This window comes from Macaca nemestrina, chromosome 1 (genome assembly GCF_043159975.1).
Source record: "Macaca nemestrina isolate mMacNem1 chromosome 1, mMacNem.hap1, whole genome shotgun sequence".
Classification (NCBI taxonomy): domain Eukaryota; kingdom Metazoa; phylum Chordata; class Mammalia; order Primates; family Cercopithecidae; genus Macaca; species Macaca nemestrina.
In genome coordinates this window covers 223,886,640-223,905,211 of record NC_092125.1, presented here as the reverse complement: position 1 = coordinate 223,905,211, position 18,572 = coordinate 223,886,640, and the positions used below count along the sequence as shown (strand labels likewise).

Here is an 18,572-nt window from a genome sequence, read left to right as displayed (position 1 = left end):
CCAGCCCCAGAATCACAAAGCCAACTGCAAAGAGTGCATGTGGGCCACGCACGGAGGCTCCAGCAAATAATCCCAGCACTTTAGGAGGGCAAGGTGGGAGGATCGCTTGAGCCCAGGAGTTGTAGACCAGCCTGGGCAACATGACGAGACCCCATCTCTATGAAAAATTTAAAAATTAGATGCCTGTTGTCCCAGCTACTAAGGAGGCTGAGGTGGGAGGAAGGCTTGAGCCCAGGAGTTAAAGGCTGCAGTGAGCTGTGATCTTGCCACTGCATTCCAGCCTGGGAAACAGAGCAAGACCCTGTCTCTAAAAAAATAAATAAATAAAATAAAAAGACTGGGTTTCGGCCGGGCACGGTAGCTCACACTTATAATCCCAGCACTTTGGGAGGCCAAGGCCGGGGGATCGCCTGAGGTCAGGAGTTTGAGACCAGTCTAGCCAACATGGTGAATCCTAGTATCTGCTAAAAATAAAAAGTTAGGCCAGGCACAGTGGTTCACGCCTGTAATCCCAGCATTTTGGGCGACTGACGTGGGCGAATCGCAAGGTCAAGAGATTGAGACAATCCTCGCCAACATGGTGAAACCCCATCTCTACTAAAAATACAAAACTTAGGCCTGGCGTGGTGGCTCACGCTGTAATCCCAGCACTTTCGGAGGCCGAGGCGGGCGAATCACCTGAGCTCGGGATTTCGAAACCAGCCTGACCAACGTGGTGAAACCCTGTCTCTACTAAAAATACAAAATTAGCCTGGCATGGTGGCACATGCCTATAATCCCAGCTACTCGGGAGGCTGAGGCAGGAGAATCACTTGAACCCACGAGGCAGAGGTTGTGGTGAGCCAAGACTGAGCCATTGTAATCCAGCCTGGGCAACAAGAGCGAAACTCCATCCTAAAAGCAAAAATTAGCTGGACGTGGTGGCGCACACCTGTAGTCCCAGCTACTCGGGAGGCTGAGGCAGGAGAATCTCTTGAACCCGGGAGGCGGAGGTTGCAGTGAGCCGAGATCGCGCCACTGCACTTCAGCCTGGTGACAGAGCAAGACTTCATCTCAAAAAAAAAAAAAAATTAGCCGGGTGTGGTGGTGCATACGTGTAATCCCAGCAACTTGGGAAGCTGAGGCAGGAGAATCACTTGAACCTGGGAGGCGGAGGTTGCAGTTAGCTGAGATCTAAAAAAATAAAAGAGTGGGTTTGGAGCTATGGTACAACAGCTGACTAGCTATACTGTGACATAAGAATTTAATTTCTAGAAATTTATTCTGTGGAAATAATTATGAGTATTTGTAAGTGATGTTCTCCATAACATTATTTATAATGTAGTGTAGTGAAAACAATAAAAACAACTGGCCGGGCTTGGTGGCTCAATCCTGTAATCCCAGCACTTTGGGAGGCCAAGGTGGGTAGATCACTTGAGGTCAGGAGTTCAAGACTAGCCTGGCCAACATGATAAAACCCCGTTTCTACTAAAAATACAAAAATTAGTTGGGTATGGTGGCGCGCACCTGTAATCCCAGCGGAGGTTGCAGTGAGCTGAGATGGCACCACTGCACTCCAGCCTGGGCAACAGAGTGAGACTACGTCTCGGAAAAAGAAAAAAAATCATGACTGAAATTTCTGCCAGTTATAGATACAAAGTTGTATGTTATCCATAAAGTGGACCTATATGAGTCATAAAAAATAATGTGTTATTTATGTTAAGTGGTTTAGCAACAAAAAGTCAAGAAAATGAAACACTGTGTTCACATTTATATTAGAAAAAAGTAAAAAAGAAAATAAAAGAAAAAAAGGCCGGGCTTGGTGGCTCTCATCTGTAAAATCCCAGCACTTTGGGAGGCTGAGGCAGGAGGATCACCTGAGGTCAGGAGTTGGAGGCTTAGCCTGGCCAAAATGGTGAAACTCTGTCTCTACTAAAAGTACAAAAAAATTTAGCCAGTGATAGTGGTGCACACCTGTAGTGCCAACTTCTCTGGAGTCTGAGGCAGAAGAATCGCTTGAATCAGGGAGGAAGAGGTTGCAGTGAGCCACGATCGTGCCATTGCACTCCAGCCTGGGTGACAAGAGCAAATCTCCATCTCAAAAAAAAAAAAAAAAAAAAGAATGTAGGGAAGGACATATACCAAAATATTAACAGTGCATTGGTTATTTTTGAATGATAGCATTATAAATAGTTTTTATTTTTATTTTATTATCTGAACTTCTTAATTTTTCTACAGTAAACGTGTGTTGTTAGTAGTAAAGATAAAATAATTTTAGTTAAATTTATTTTGTAGTCAGTGTTCTGGGCCTGTCAGTGTGGCTTCAGGATAAAGAGAGAATGAGAGAGAGAGAGAGAGAGAGAGAGAGAGAGAGTGTGTGTGTGTGTGTGTGTGTGTGTGTGTGTGTACACACAACAGAACTGGGCCTGTTGCCTATGAGACCAGTGCTGGGCCTAGTGGAGGCCTGCTGGGAATGTTCCAGAAGGTGATGGGTGGGGGTTGTTCTCTCTTTCGTCTTTGCCATGTGTGCCCTCTGGCCTGGACCACCTCTGTAGTCATGGATGGATGACATCTGTACTAATAATAGCCACCACTCATTGAATGCTTACTAATCCTTTCACTTAATCCCCACAGCAGCCCTAAAGATAGTACTATAAATACCTCCACTTTACAAATGAGGAAACTGAAGCTTAAAAGGGTCAAGAAGCTTGCTGAAGGTCAGTGGCTAGCAAGTGGCAGCAACCTCGCAGATGCCCTTTAGCACAGGTGCCCCTGACTACTACAGCTACTAAGGGACTGGTGTGAGGGTACCCCCGAGGGAGGAATCACAGACATAGTCCCCAGTGCTCATTGCCTCCATGTGAAGACCTGGCTGATTAGGTCCTGGTCCCGGAGCAGATGGGACTCTCAGATATAAATTAGAGTTGCCACACATAAAATCAGTATGTGGAACAAGCTCCTCTTACACCACACAGATAGTATTTTAGCTTAGAAAATGCTCAAGTTAGGCTGGGCGTGGTGGCTCACACCTGTAATCCTAGAACTTTGGGAGTCTGAGATGGGTGAATCACTTGATGCCAGGAGTTAAGAGACCAGCCTGGCCAACATGGTGAAACCCTGTCTCTACTAAAAATACAAAAGATTATCTGGGTGTGGTGGCGGGGACCTGTAATGCCAGCTACTTGGGAGGCTAAGGCAGGGGAATTGCTTGAACCAGGACCTGGGAGGTGGAGGTTGCAGTGAGCCAAGATCTTGCCACTGTACTCCAGCCTGGGCTACAGAGACTCCATCTCAAAAAAAAAAGAAAGAAAGAAGGCAGCAAGAATACCTGGGGGGAGGAGAGAGAGGTTCAACACAAGTCTAGTCCACTTATGGCCTTCTGGAACAAGGACCTGGGAATTAGAACTTGGGCTGGTATGATTTTGATGGAACAGTACAAGTAAATAAGAAGAAAAAAAATGTTGGGAGAAATGTATATTGTTTCATTTTCTTTTCTTTTCTTTTCTTTTTTTTTTTTTTTTTTTTGAGGTAGGGTCTTGCTCTGTCATCCACGCTAGAGTGCAGTGGCACAATTACAGCTCCATGCACTCTTGACCTCCCGGGCTCAAGTGATCCTCCTATCTCAGCCTCCCAAGCGGCTGGGACTACAGGCATGTGCCACCACACCTGGCTAATTTTTGTGGTTTTTGTAGAGACGGGGTTTCACCATGTTCACCAGGCTGGTCCCAAACTCCTGAGCTCAAGTGATCTGCCCACCTGGGCCTCCCAAAGTGCTGGAAATACAGATGTGGGGCCCTGCTGAGATACATATTGTTACATAATAAATTAACAATGTTTACTGAGTCTCTACTATATTCAGAATTTGGTGCAGATATTAGGGGCATTTTAGATGATATGAGGCATTGAGTTGGTCCTCCAGTATCTTCCTCTTGTAGGCTGTCCTTATGTCAGCATGCCACACTGTAGCTCACACTTTTATACAATTAATAAATGACATTTAGTTTATTTTAAGGAAAGGTTGACTTAATGAGTATACATAAGTAGTTTCAGATCTTAATATGATAGGTGTTAATTATCTTATTCTTTTATTTTTAAATAGCTGTTTTCTTTTTTGGTCACACACACAAAAATATGTTCTTTGGAAAATATAGAAAATATCAAAGACAAGCTATAGTGGCTCACACCTGTAATCTCAGTACTTTGGAAGGACGAGGTGGGAGGATCACTTGAGGCCAGGAATTTGGAATCAACCTGGGCAACATAGACCCCATCTGTAAAAAAATAAAAATGAAAAAAAATGTTTTTGAGACGGAGTCTTGCTCTGTCGCCCAGGCTGGAGTGCAGTGGCATGACCTTGGCTCACTGCATCCTCTGTATCTGGATCTCTGTATCTGGATTCAAGCAATTCTCCTGCCTCACCCTCCCGAGTAGCTGGAATTATAGGCACACACCACCATGCCCAGCTAGTTTTTGTATTTTTAGCAATAGTAAAGGCGTGGTTTTGCTATGTTGGCCAGGCTGGTTTTGAACTCCTGGCCTCAAGTGATCTGCCTGCCTCAGCCTCCCAAAGTGCTGGGATTATAGGCGTGAGCCACCGCACCTGGCCGTAAAAAATAAGCCGGGCGTGGTGGATGCACCTCCAGTCCCACCTACTTGGGAAGCTGAGGTGGGAGATCACTTGAACCTGAGAGGTTGAGGCTGTAGTGAGCCATTATCACACCACTGCACTTCACCCTGGGCAACAGAGCAAGACCCTGTCTCCTAAAAAATAATAATAAAATAATCGGGCATGGTGGCTCACGCCTGTAATCCCAGCACTTTGGGAGGCCAAGGTGGGAGGATCATGAGGCCAAGAGATGAGACCATCCTGGCCAATATGGTGAAACCCCATCTCTATTAAAAATACAAAAATTAGTTGGGCATGGTGGCTTACGCCTATAGTCCCAGCTACTCAGGAGGCTGAGAGGAGAATTGCTTGAACCCAGAGGCAGAGGTTGCAGTAAGCTGAGATTGCGCCACTGCACTCCAGCCTGGCAACAGCGAGACTCTGTCTCAAAAAATAATAATAATAATAAATTAAAATTTGTCATGAATTCTGAAATTTCTCATGCCTAAACTTTTGCCATTTGGACAAACAAGTTTGATTTTCATCCCTCTTTAGTAGGTATAGGGATGGTAGACACATTGGTTTTTTTTTCAACACCAAAAATGGTCAATAGATAGACACATTTAAGAAGTACGTGGCCCTCAGTAAAATTAAACCTAACTTTTTATCTGCTGAAGGATGTCCATTTGAGGTGCCATAGATTTTCTGTAAATTAATGACTTAAAATTAGGTGGGGGAGTATGATAATTCAGCTTTTGGTCGTTGGTAAGTTGACGCTGTCCTAATGATGGGAGTTTTCCTAGCCCCGTTCCTTTCGGTGGTGTGTCGTTGTCAAATCTTCATTGTGAAACTTTTGTCTCTAAAAGCAGCTTATAATTTCTCTCCTGCCTTACATGCAGAGGTGCAAAATTTCACCGGCTCTCCGATGTTGCAGATTTACATTCACTATCATTGTTGGGGCAATAACTGGATTTGGAAAGTAAGAAAGTACATATCCCTCAGTTCCTTTGTCTTTCTTCTTTAGATGTTGAGCATACCGGAGCCACCAGCGAGTTTTATGACAAGTTCACAATTCGCTATCACATTAGCACCATTTTTAAAAGCCTTTGGCAAAACATAGCTCACCATGGCACCTTTATGGAGGAGTTCAAGTGAGTATGGGGCCCCTCGTGTCACAACTTGCTTTCTTGCAAATCGCAGGTAGGATTGCAGCTTAAAAGCTGGCACAGCTGGGTTCTGGTGGACTGTTTGCTTGGTGGTCTCAGACTCCTTTTGAGTTTACCACAAGGTGCCACTAAATGTGGGCAGGATTTTTAAAATGGCTTTGCTTGCAAGATATTGCTGAATTTTAGATTTGTCAAGATACCTTGGGGGTGGTACACAAGCAAAGATCCTATAGGGCAGAGAGTGGTGGCTCACGCCTGTAATCCCAGCACTTTGGGAAGGGCAGAGGAGGGCGGATCACTTGAGGTCAGGAGTTCAAGACCAGCCTGGCCAACATGGTGAAACCTCATCTCTATTAAAAATACAAAATATTAGCTGAGTGTGGTGGCACACGCCTGTTATGCCAGCTACTTGGGAAGCTGAGGCAGGAGAATTGCTTGAACCTGGGAGGCAGAGGTTGCAGTGAGCTAAGATTGTGCCAGTGCTCTCCAGCCTGGGCCACAGAGCGAGACTCCGTCTCAGGAAAAGAAAAAAAAAAAAAAGGCCGGGCGCGGTGGCTCAAGCCTGTAATCCCAGCACTTTGGGAGGCTGAGACGGGCGGATCACGAGGTCAGGAGATCGAGACCATCCTGGCTAACACGGTGAAACCCCATCTCTACTAAAAATACAAAAAACTAGCCAGGCGAGGTGGTGGGCGCCTGTAGTCCCAGCTACTCGGGAGGCTGAGGCAGGAGAATGGAGTAATCCCGGGAGGCGGAGCTTGCAGTAAGCTGAGATCCGGCCACTGCACTCCAGCCTGGGCGACAGAGTGAGACTCCGTCTCAAAAAAAAAAAAAAAAAAAAAAAAGAAAGAAAGAAAAGAAAAGATCCTATGAATATGCTGAGATGTTGGGTTAAGTGTTTTTTTGGTGTTTCTATGATGACAGTGTTAAATGAAGTTGTCAAAATGAGTGAAATGAAATCTTAGTTCTTGAACGTTGGAAGGACTTTAGATTTTGCAACAATTAGGTCAGAGCTGTCATTTAAAGTATCATTCTTTGTAGTAAGGCCCTAAACCTTAATTAAAGACTTTTCATGTACCTACCTGAAATCTGAGTGACTGCTTGAACCTGGACATTAGTAATCCCATCTAAATTATCTGTCAGTGTCTAAAAACAAAAGGGAGATGAAGATGCTGAACTCTTGGATTATTCTTCAAAAATTTTATCCTATCTAAGGGCCGGGCGCGGTGGCTCATGCCTGTAATCCCAGCACCCAGGCTGAGGCGGGCGGATCACGAGGTCAGGAGATCGAGACCATCCTGGCTAACCAGTGAAACCCCGTCTCTACTAAAAATATAAAAAATTAGCCGGGCGTGGTAGCGGGCGCCGGTAGTCCCAGCTACTTGGGAGGCTGAGGCAGGAGAATGGCATGAACCCGGGAGGTAGAGCTTGCAGTGAGCCAAGATCACGCCATTACACTCCAGCCTGGGTGACAGAGCAAGACTCTTTCTGAAAAAAATAAATAAGTAAATAAATAAATAATAATTTTATCCCATTTCTTGGATCTTTTGCAACCCATGTTAGATCTTTGACCAAATCTAGCTATACTTGTTAACCGAATTACTAGTCAATAATATACATATTACCAGTGGAATAACTATTTGCTAGATAGATTTCTGTGGAGCAAACTCTTTAACTTTTTGTTTCCATAAACTGCTCTTATGGTCAGAATTGTGTTCCAGCTAAAGCCTGGCACAAGCTTAGGACACGAGGCAGGCCCATGGCTTGGTCTCTGAATGGTGCTGATTGGAGCACTTGTCCTGAACTTACCATGTTCCTGAGATTGAGGCCTCCTGTCCCTGTTCACAGGAACTTCTCTTCCCCAGGCATGGGCTTACCACCCCCCAAGTGCACAGTTGTAGACCCTGAAGTGTAGCTTCTTTTTTCTCTACGAATCTGGCAGCTCCAGAGTCTAACAGAGGTAGGCCAAGCTATTTCAGTTCACCGACAAGTTCTCGTTATAACACGATTTGCAGAACAGTTCCTTAGATTGGAAGCTTCTGGTTCTAAAGTAAGTTAATATCCCACTTTATCAATATTACAGGTTCCAATTTTTCTTCAGTGCGTCAGTCTTTGTGATAAGGAATAACTATATCAGTAGTTATCTGTTATATGTGGTTAATTATTTGCTTTTTCTTGGTATATTGGTGAGTATATGCGTATTTCCTGTTCTAGTCTGGAGAACGTGTTTTCTCTCCTTAAAAACACTGAGGGAGTGAACTGGGTAAGCTAGGTAAGCTAGGTAAGCCTGCTCTGGGAAGCGGGGTGGGGGAGTCAGCATTTGCTGGTTTTCCATGGTGTGACTATTTCCTCCATTGACCAATTTAAGGTGCCAGGGGAATCTGGTTATAAAATTCTGGAATATTTAGCACTTGACTGTCATCAATCATGCAAGGTGGCTCCAAACACCACTGGAATGAGCTTATCATAAACAATTTAAAAGAATAACAAAAATCCAGGCCACGTGCAGTGGCTCATCTCTGTAATCCCAACACTTTGGGAGGCTGAGGTGGGAAGAACGCTTGAGCCCAGGAGTTTGAGACCAGCCCTGGCACCATAACAAGTCCCTGTCTCTACAAAAAATACAAAAGTTAGCTGGGCGTGGTGGCGTGTGTCTGTAGTTCCAGCTACTTAGGAGGCTGAAGCAGGAAGATTGCTTGAGCCCTGGAGGTCGAGGATACAGTGAGCTGTGATCGTGCCACTGCATTCCAGGCTGGGCGACAGAGCAAGACCCTGTCTCAAAAAGAAACAAGATTAACAAAATCTAAAGAGAAGCTTGGTAGTCCTTGAATTCCACAGTGCCTGACTTGTGCCAGGGTAGGCAGGCTTTTAGGGTGAGATAGTTGCAGTGTGGGTAGAGGCGCCTGTTCCCTGGGATTTGCAGTGGCGTTTTGCTTCAGGGAGATGTATGACCATGCACAATATAATTGCCTTTCCAGCTCCGGGAAGCAGTTTGTTCGCTATATAAACATGTTGATAAACGACACGACGTTTTTGCTTGATGAAAGTCTGGAGTCTCTGAAGCGAATCCATGAAGTGCAGGAAGAGATGAAGAACAAAGAACAGTGGGACCAGTTGCCCCGGGTGAGGACGTGGTCCAGAGGCTTGGACAGCTTTGCAGGCCATCTGCCTCCGGACACGGGCAGAGCTGCTTTGGGGCTGCATTTGTGGGTCTGATGATATGCGATCTGACTTGCTGGGATTTTCCTTCCATGAAATCATATTGCAGGGTTGGAATAGGAAAAATCTGAAACACCTTATCTGGAGCTAAGAAATGGGTTGAGAAGTCTTTGAAAATGTACACTGAAAACTTTCTCTGCCTTTTTAATTTTAAAGGACTTTTTTGGAGAAGAGCTTTTATTGTCTGAATATATTAAGATTCATGAACATAATTAGGAAAGAAATCTCTAGAATTATGTCTGCTGGACAAGAATTTGATTTGTTCCTATGGGCTTCTCTAGGCAACTGTGTGAATCACTCAGGATCCTGGTGGGGTGTTTTTTTTCCTTTCAGTTGATCTTGGGTTTTATATTCAGTTATTAATAGAACAGAGGCCTGGCTTGCCAGGTTCCATGGAAAACACGTGCTGTGCCGGTGCCAGTGCTCTTTCCTGACGTGCGTAGCAGCAGCTGAGATACATCGTTGGTTGCTTATGAGGCCCTTGACAGTTGCTGGTGACTTCTTAGATTGGCTTAGGTTTATTGATTCTGTTCTTGGAATTGTCAGGCTCAGAATCAGAACTGATTTCCATAAGGGGTTCTCATGTCAAAGTGGGGAGGACTGCTTTTTCTTCACTTTCTCTTTTCTTTTCCTTTCTTTTTTTTTTTTTTTTTTCTGAGACCGAGTTTCACTCTTGTTGCCCAGGCAGGAGTGCAGTGGTGCGATCTCGGCTCACTGCAGTCCCAGCTTCTCCAGTTCAAGCGATTCTCCCGCCTCAGCCTCCCGAATAGCTGGGATTACAGGTGCCTGCCACCAAGCCCAGCTAATTTTTGTATTTTGTTTGTTTGTTTATTTGGTTTTGAGATGGAGTCTAGTTCTCTCACCCATGCTGGAGTGCAGTGGTGCGATCTCAGCTCACTGCAACCTCTGCTTCCCAGGTACAAGCGATTCTCCTGCCTCAGCTTTCCAAGTAGCTGGGACTACAGGCACCTGCCACCACACCTGGCTAATTTTTTGTATTTTTAGTTTCACCATGTTAGCCAGGATGGTCTCGATCTCCTGACCTCATGATCCGCCCTCCTCGGCCTCCCAAAGTGCTGGGATTACAGGCGTGAGCCATTGCGCCCGGCCAGCTTTTGTATTTTTAGTAGAGACGGGGTTTCATCATGTTGGCCAGGCCAGTCTTGAACTCCTAACCTCAGGTGATCCATCTGCCTCAGCCTCCCAAAGTGCTAGGACTACAGGCGTGAGTCACCGTGCCCAGCCATTTTTTTTTTTCTTTTTTAATTTCAACTTTTATTTTAGATTCAGGGAATGGGGTACATGTGCAGATTTGTTATGTGGGTGTATCATGTGATGCTGAGGTTTTATGATTCAACCTGTCGCCCAGGGAGTGAGCATAATACCTAATAGGTAGTTTTTCAACCCTTGCTCCTCCCTCACTCCCCTGTCCCCAGTGTCTATTGTTCCCATCTCTGTCCATGTGTTTAGCTCCCATTTATACCTGCTTTTCTTATGTATTAAAGTTCTACCCGTTCTCTGAGTAAGGTCCTATCCAAATACTCACTCAGGTTTGTCTTCGCCAATCAGCATAGCTGAAAATTCTCACGCTTCTTCTTACTTCTGTAACACCCACTTTATACCATTCACAGTGCTTGGTATGCCCAGCTTATATTTTATTTACTTATTTGTTTTTTATTATTATTAATAAATAGAGACAGAGTCTTGATCTGTTGCCTTGGCTGGAGTGCAGTGGCAGGATCATAGCACACCACAGCCTCAACCTCCTGGGCTCAAGTGGTCCTCCTGCCTCAGCCTCCCAAATAGCTGGATCTAAAAGCATGCACCCCCATGCTTGGCTAATTTAAAAAAATTTTTTTTTTTGGCCAGGCGCGGTGGCTCAAGCCTGTAATCCCAGCACTTTGGGAGGCCGAGACGGGCGGATCACGAGGTCAGGAGATCGAGACCATCCTGGCTAACCCGGTGAAACCCTGTCTCTACTAAAAAAATACAAAAGACTAGCCGGGCGAGGCGGCGGGCGCCTCTAGTCCCAGCTACTCGGGAGGCTAAGGCAGGAGAATGGCGTGAACCCGGGAGGCGGAGCTTGCAGTGAGCTGAGATCCGGCCACTGCACTCCAACCTGGGCGACAGAGTGAGACTCCGTCTCAAAAAAAAAAAAAAAAATTTTTTTTTACAGAGACAAGTTCTCACATGCTTCAGCAGCACGTATACTAACATTGGAAAAATACAGAGAAGATTACCATGGCCCCTGCTTGAGGATGACATGCAAATTCATAAAGTGTCCCATCCTTTAAAAATAAATATTAGGCCGGGCGCGGTGGCTCATGCCTATAATCCCAGCACTTTGGGAGGCCAAGGCAGGTGGATCACAAGGTCAAGAGATCAAGACCATTCTGGGCAACATGGTGAAAGCCCGTCTCTACTAAAAATACAAAAATTAGCTGGACGTGGTGGCACACACCTGTAGTCCCAGCTATTCAGGAGGCTGAGGCAGAAGAATTGCTTGAACCCAGGAGGTGGAGGTTGCAGTAAGCCAAGATCGTGCCACTGCACTCCAGCCTGGGTGACAGAGCGAGACTCCGTCTCAAATAAATAAATATTAAAATATAATATTTTAATATTTTTGATATTTAATTGCTAGTTTTCCCAAGCTGGTCATATCTTTTATTTACTTATTATTTTGATTATTAAATTGTTATTTTTTATTTTGTTTTGTTTTGTTTTATTTTTTGAGAGAGTCTTACTCTGTCACCCAGGCTGGAGTGCAGTGGCACGATCTTGGCTCAATTTCTGCCTGCTGGGATTACAGGCATGCACCACCACACCTGGCTAATTTTTGTATTTTTAGTAGAGATGGGGTTTTGCCATGTTGATCAGGCTGGTCTTGAACTCCTGGCCTCAAGCGATCCACCAACCTCAGCCTCCCAAAGTGTGGGGATTACAGACATGAGCCACTGTGCCCGGCCTTATTATTATTATTTTTTAATAGAAACAGAGTCTTGACTGGGCACAGTGGCTCATACCTGTAATCTCAGCACTTTGGGAGGCCGAGGCCGGCAGATCACCTGAGGTCAGGAGTTTGAGACCAACCTGGCCAACATGGCAAAACCCAGTGTCTACTAAAAATACAAAAATTAGCCAAGCATGGTGGCAGGCGCCTGTAATCCCAGCTACTTGGGAGGCTGAGGTGGGAGAATCACTTGAACCCAGGAAGTGGAGGTTAGAGTGAGCTGATACCATGCCACTACATTTCACATTTCAGCCTGGGCGACAGTGCGAGACGCTGTCTCAAAAAAAAAAAAAAAAAAAAGAAGGGAAGAAGGAGAGTCTTGCTCTGTCGCCCAGGCTGGAGTGCAATGGCAGATCTTAGCTCACTACAGCCTACAACCTCCTGGCTTCAGGCAGTCCTCCCACCTCAGCCTCCCAAAATGCTGGGATTATAGTTGTGAGCCACCATGGCCGGCCAGTGTATATTTTAGATGTTGGAATGCAGGTCTATAGCACAGTCGTAGTCAATACTTAATAGCATTTGTTTATGAGCCAACTGAACAAATAATACTGATTTTTCCTCTGTTACTGGATGAAAAAGGCACAAATAGTTCCAGCAATTGCTATTTCAGAAATAATTTTTATTTGGCTTTGAAGTCACTTTCTCCCTCCCACTACCCTGGCTGTTCCTGCTCATCTCCTGACGTCTGTGCTTGGTGAGCTCCGGCACTCGACCCTCAGGCTTCAATTTCTTTCCCACTAGTGCTCTCTAGGTTAGTGTTTCTCAGCGAGGGCACTAGTTGGAATTTTGAGCCTAGTGGAATTTGGTATAATAATAACTCATGATGAGAAACCATCCCATATATTGCAGGACATACAGAATCTCTATTTCGTGCCATTTAATGCCAGGGATGTACCCTCCTACCCCCAGCCATCAGGCAACGAGAAACACTCCCACGCATAACCCGATGTCCCCTGGTGAAAATCACTGCTTGGTGAGCTCAGGTATTCCAAGGCGTTAAATACCTGTATTCTAAAGACTCCAGAATGGATCTCCCCAGCTCAGATTTCACCTGACTACAGGCTTGTAGACCAAGTATTTGTCTACAAGTGTCTACAGGTGTCTCAAACTCACCACATCCAAAACAGAACCTTGATGTTGTCCACATCTCCTGCCTGAGTCTGCCCAATCTCAGTAAATTGTGCCTTCGTTCTACCAGCTGCTCAGGCTCAATGCTTTGGAGTTGTTCTTGATTTCTCTGCGTCTCTCAGCAAATGCCTCTAGGCTCTGTCTTAAAGTATGTCCATTATCTAACCTCTTCTCACCACCTCCAGACCATTGGCATCTCTTACCTGGATTATTGCAGTAGCCCACTGCTTGGTCTTCAACCTCCACTCTTGAGCATGTCCATATCAGGGATGGTGTTAAAAATCTCAGTCTGGGCCGGACGCGGTGGCTCAAGCCTCTAATCCCAGCACTTTGGGAGGCCGAGACGGGTGGATCACAAGGTCAGGAGATCGAGACCATCCTGGCTAACATGGTGAAACCCCGTCTTTACTAAAAAATACAAAAAAACTAGTCGGGCGAGGTGGCGGGCGCCTGTAGTCCCAGCTACTCGGGAGGCTGAGGCAGGAGAATGGCGTAAACCCGGGAGGCAGAGCTTGCAGTGAGCCGAGATCACGCCACTGCACTCCAGCCTGGGCAATAGAGCAAGACTCTGTCTCAAAAAAAAAAAAAAAGAAAAAAAAAATCCGTCTGATCAATATCGCCACTCAGCTCAGCCATTCTGGGCATCCCTTCTCACTCAGAGCCAAATCCTATGATGAGAGCAGCCTACAGCACTCAGCAGGACCTGGCACCACAATGTGTTTCTGCTCTCAGCTTCGGACAGTCTCTCCTCCACTCACTCTACCCCAGCCAGACTCACCTCCTGGCCCTTGCACTGACACGTGAGGGCCTTTGCACCTGCTCTTCCCCCTACCTGGAATGCTCTTCCCCCCAGATTTTCCTGACTCCTTCAGATACGCACTCCCTCAGGGAGACCTTCCCTGACCACCCTTTCCAGAGTAGCATTCCCTGACCCCTGACCCTGCTTCATTTTTCCTCATCACTGTCAGACTTACTGTATCTGTTAGGGTATTCGTTTCTATGAAGCCATCCTCCCTAATGGAATCTAGGGTTGGGAGCCTTATTATTCTATCTCCAGTACCCAAAGGCTGAGGAAAGGCCTGTTGAGACACCCAGGTACACATTTAGGTAGTTCACGCCTGGCTGTTCTTGTGTCTTTCCTGGCGCTGCCTTTCTTTCAGTGGACTCATTCTTGGCCAGGGAAAGGCAGGCCCCCCAGTATCCCTGCAGAATGTCCATCAAGCAGACTGGAGCACTTACCCAGAGGGCACTCACTAGCCAGCTTCAGCTACTCCAGCTGTGTTCCTTTCCCAACAAGAAAAGGCCTCCGAACAGATGTAAGAATTGAGGCTTTTCCTGGTGGGTCTGTGTTTGATCCGTTTCAGAGCCTGCAGTGCAGTACCTGATTGTATCCATGAGTCAAACAGCTCTTATCATCTCCTCCCCAGTCCATGGCAGAGTTGAAGGAGGAGACTGCGCCAGAGGCAAGCATGCTGACAGTTCTGTGGTGTGACAGCCTCACAGTGTGGAAAGACAAAATTTAAAAAGCTTAGTAGTACACAGACACTTACAGAGGCAGAGAGGCAGACCCCATAGGCCTCAATACTGTAGCACACTGCATCTCATAGTTTTAAAATAATGAAGACTGGCTGAGCATGGTGGCTCACACCTGTAATCCCAGCACTCTGGGAAGCCTAGGTGGGCAGATCACTTGAGGTCAGGAGTTTGAGACCAGCCTGACCAACATAGTGAAACCTCATCTCTACTAAAAATACAAAAATGAGAACAGTCGCAGTGGCTCACGCCTGTAATCCCAGCACTTTGGGAGGCCGAGGTGGATGGATCACCTGAGGTCAGGAGTTCATGACCAGCCTGGCCAACATGGCAAAAAACCCAATCTTTACCAAAAATACAAAAATTAGCCAAGCATGGTAGCATGCACCTGTAATCCCAGCTACTCAGGAGGCTGAGGCAGGAGAATGGCTTGAACCCGGGAGGCGGAGATTGCAGTGAGCCAAGATCCTACCACTGCACTCCAGCCTGGGCAACAGAGTGAGACCCTGTCTCAAGATAAATAAATAAATAAATAAATAAATAAATAACAACAACAACAACAAAGGATTAGCCAGGCATGGTGGTGCACTCCTGTATTCCCAGCTACCTGGAAGGCTGAGGCATGAGAATCACTTGAACCCGGGAGGCAGAGGTTACAGTGAGCCAAGACTGTGCCACTGCACTCCAGCCTGGGTGACAGAGCAAGACTCTATCTCCAAAATAATAATAATAATAATAATAGAAGGCCGAGTACCGTGGCTTACGCCTGTAATCCCAACACTTCAGGAGGGAGATCACCTGACATGCGGGAGTTCGAGACCAACCTGACCAACATGGAGAAACCCCATCTCTACTAAAAATATAAAATTAGCCGGGCACAGTGACATGTTCCTGTAGTCCCAGCTACTCGGGAAGCTGAGGCAGGAGAATTGCTTGAACCTGGGAGGCGAAGGTTGTGGTGAGCCGAGATTGCGCCATTGCACCCCAGCTTGGGCAACAAGAGCGAAACTCCGTCTCAACAAATGATGATGACTAAGTAAAAGTTATTAAGGGAAATAAACTGCCCTTAGTACCATGATGTGTGTCAGATACTATATTCGATTCTCTTATTTCATCCTGCATAGAAGTTGATGGTGACTTTCTTTTTTTGAGACGGAGTCTGGCTCTGTCACCAGGCTGGAATGCAGCGGCGTGATCTCAGCTCACTGCAGCCTCCGCCTCCTGGGTTCAAGCAATCCTCCTGCCTCAGCCTCCTGAGTAGCTGGGACTACAGCTGTGAGCCACCATCCCCAGCTAATTTTTGTATTTTTAGTAGAGATGGGGGTTTCACCATGTTGGCCAGGATGGTCTTGATCTCTTGACCTTGTGATCCGCCCACCTTGGCTTCGCAAAGTGCTGGGATTACATGCATGAGCCACCGCACCCCGTAGATGGTGACTTCTTTTATCATTGAGGAAGCAGAGGCTCATGGGAGGTAAATAAGGCACCAACGTCACCTGGCTGGAAGTCTCAAAGAGCTCCGAGGCTGAAAGGATGAAACTTCAGTTATCTGGGATGAAACTTCAGTTACCTGGGAAATTTGCTGTGGTGGGCGGTTCCATCATTCCCTAAGCATGTTGGATTTATCGCGCACTTTCCAGTTATGCGCTTGGCGCTTTGCTGAGCTGATGACCAGGACCGAGCCTTACTTGGCGATTGTTCGATGTGTCCTAGGATCAGCAGCAGGCCCGTCAGTCTCAGCTTGCTCAGGATGAGCGCGTGTCCCGCTCTTACCTCGCCCTGGCCACCGAAACTGTGGACATGTTCCACATCCTCACAAAGCAGGTCCAGAAGCCCTTCCTCAGACCGGTGAGTAGAAACCAGGGGCTCTGTTTGGTGGTTTGGACTCCACGTTCAGACTCTCTCACTTATAACTTCAGCAGTTGTTGAAGTCCTGGAAATTTTAGTATCATAGTCACCAATAAGTGAAATTCTGTTACTGATTTTGTTCCCAGTTATGCTAGTTGATACCAGACTCTGTTGATGGACTGAAGAGTAGATGTCTGATGTCACCATACAGTCTACAGCCACTTCCAAATGCCTTAGTGCACTTTCTGCTTAGACAGTACATTGGATTATTCATGTTGATGTCATGACATATTTTTACCATTATTGATTCCTATATTTTATTTATAGAAAAAGCATAAGGTAACAGCCGGTGACAATGGAAGGATATTAAGTAGAATCATTGAGACTGTGTAAGATCTTTGGCTCTCTCAGTTGTACCTTTGTTACACTCAGGAAGCCAAAGGTTAATGAGAGCCAGCCATCACTAAGGTTTATGGTGGATTGCAAATAGTCAAAATGTTTGTCCTCAACTAACGAGACCTGGTTCCTGTTACTAAAACTGAAACTGAGCAGCATCACTGAAGATCTCTGCCCTGCTTCAACCACACCCACCACAAAGTTGAGAAGTTTTGTGGTGTGGCCAGGACAAGTATAGTGAGAAAGGCAAGATGGGGGATCTAAGATTTGGTAGCCATTTGCCTGTGTGGAGACATGTTTACTTTGCAATGGAATACAATATACTTACTGTGTATTTCCCCTGATTTTCTGTATTTGCTCTTACCTCCATTATGTGACTCCTGTCGTCTCCAGCAGAGGCACTATTGCCACTCCCTGTCCTGGGGGCAACTCTTTTCCACTCTTTCCACTTTCCACCTCATGTCTCTTCATAAACAGATTTCAGTTCAAGACCCATGGAACACGAAACAAAACAGCGCACTGCCCAGACACTGGCCTCCCTTCAAGGTTTGCAGAATTCTGTGAAAGCCAGATAGCAAATAGCTGATTAATTCCTCTTTAACAAGGTCAACACCCACCTGTTTTGTAGACTTGTTGGGAAGATTAAGCGAAAACACACATAGAAGTACCTGGCTTAAGGCCGGCACGGTGGCTCATGCCTGTAATCCCAGCACTTTGGGAGGCCAAGAAGGGTGGATCACCTGAGGTCAGGAGTTCGAGACCAGCCTGGCCAACATGGCAAAACCCCATCTTTACTAAAAATACAAAAATTAGCCAGGCATGGTGGGGCGTGCCTATAATCCCAGCTGCTTGGGAGGCTGAGGCAGGATAATCACTTGAACCCAGGAGACCCAGGTTGCAGTGAGCCAAGATCACGCCACTCCAACCTGGGTAACAGAGCAAGACTCTTCTCAAAAATAAATAAATAGGCCGGGCATGGTGGCTCAAGCCTGTAATCCCAACACTTTGGGAGGCCGAGACGGGCAGATCACAAGGTCAGGAGATTGAGACCATCCTGGCTAACACGGTGAAACCCCGTCTCTACTAAAAAATACAAAAAACTAGCCAGGCGAGGTGGCGGGCACCTGTAGTCCCAGCTACTCGGGAGGCTGAGGCAGGAGAATGGGGTAAACCCGGGAGGCAGAGCTTGCAGTGAGCTGAGATCCAGCCACTGCACTCCAGCCTGGGCAACAGAGTGAGACTCCTTCTCAAAAATAAATAAATAAATAAATAAATAAATAAATAAATAAATTTATTCATTTTAAACCTGCTCATAGACCTGAGCCATCTGTACACCGTAGCCCTGTTCTTTTGGCTCCAGCCTTATGCCTGTGCCTGCTGTGATATTTTCATTTCTTTTGCTGCACTGTTTACTATCTGGCCTTCGCAGACAAAGTATAAAGGCATTTCACTTTGCAAACCTTTAAGGTTTGCATTTTCACCTTCTTCACTGACTAGCTCAGATCTCTCCTACTTCAAACAAAATGACCAACTCTGTCCTATTATGACTCCTTTATTTTACAACTTTTCAACAGTGAAATACAGGAGTACTCTGTGCAAAAGCAAATTCTTGAAAAGCTAAGTATATGTCGAATTTGAATAAATCCAGTTATTACATTTCATGAAAACCTTGTGACTGAAAGGGACG

At 46.0% G+C, this 18,572-nt stretch overlaps 1 protein-coding gene and 1 non-coding gene across 3 annotated transcripts in view; both read left to right on the top strand.

The window, feature by feature from the left end:
• LOC105473131 (ubiquitination factor E4B) overlaps nt 1-18,572 on the top strand; it is a 146,973-nt gene that overhangs the window by 117,571 nt on the left and 10,830 nt on the right. For both annotated transcript variants that reach the window (XM_071101032.1, XM_071101024.1), the window contains 3 exons: nt 5,610-5,736; nt 8,730-8,874; nt 16,355-16,489. In XM_071101032.1, the coding sequence (XP_070957133.1) occupies nt 5,610-5,736; nt 8,730-8,874; nt 16,355-16,489 (407 nt within the window). The remainder of the gene's footprint in view (nt 1-5,609; nt 5,737-8,729; nt 8,875-16,354; nt 16,490-18,572) is intronic.
• LOC112425128 (U6 spliceosomal RNA) lies at nt 11,161-11,263 on the top strand. The gene has a single exon (XR_003016143.2). It is a non-coding gene; the product is annotated as a U6 spliceosomal RNA (small nuclear RNA).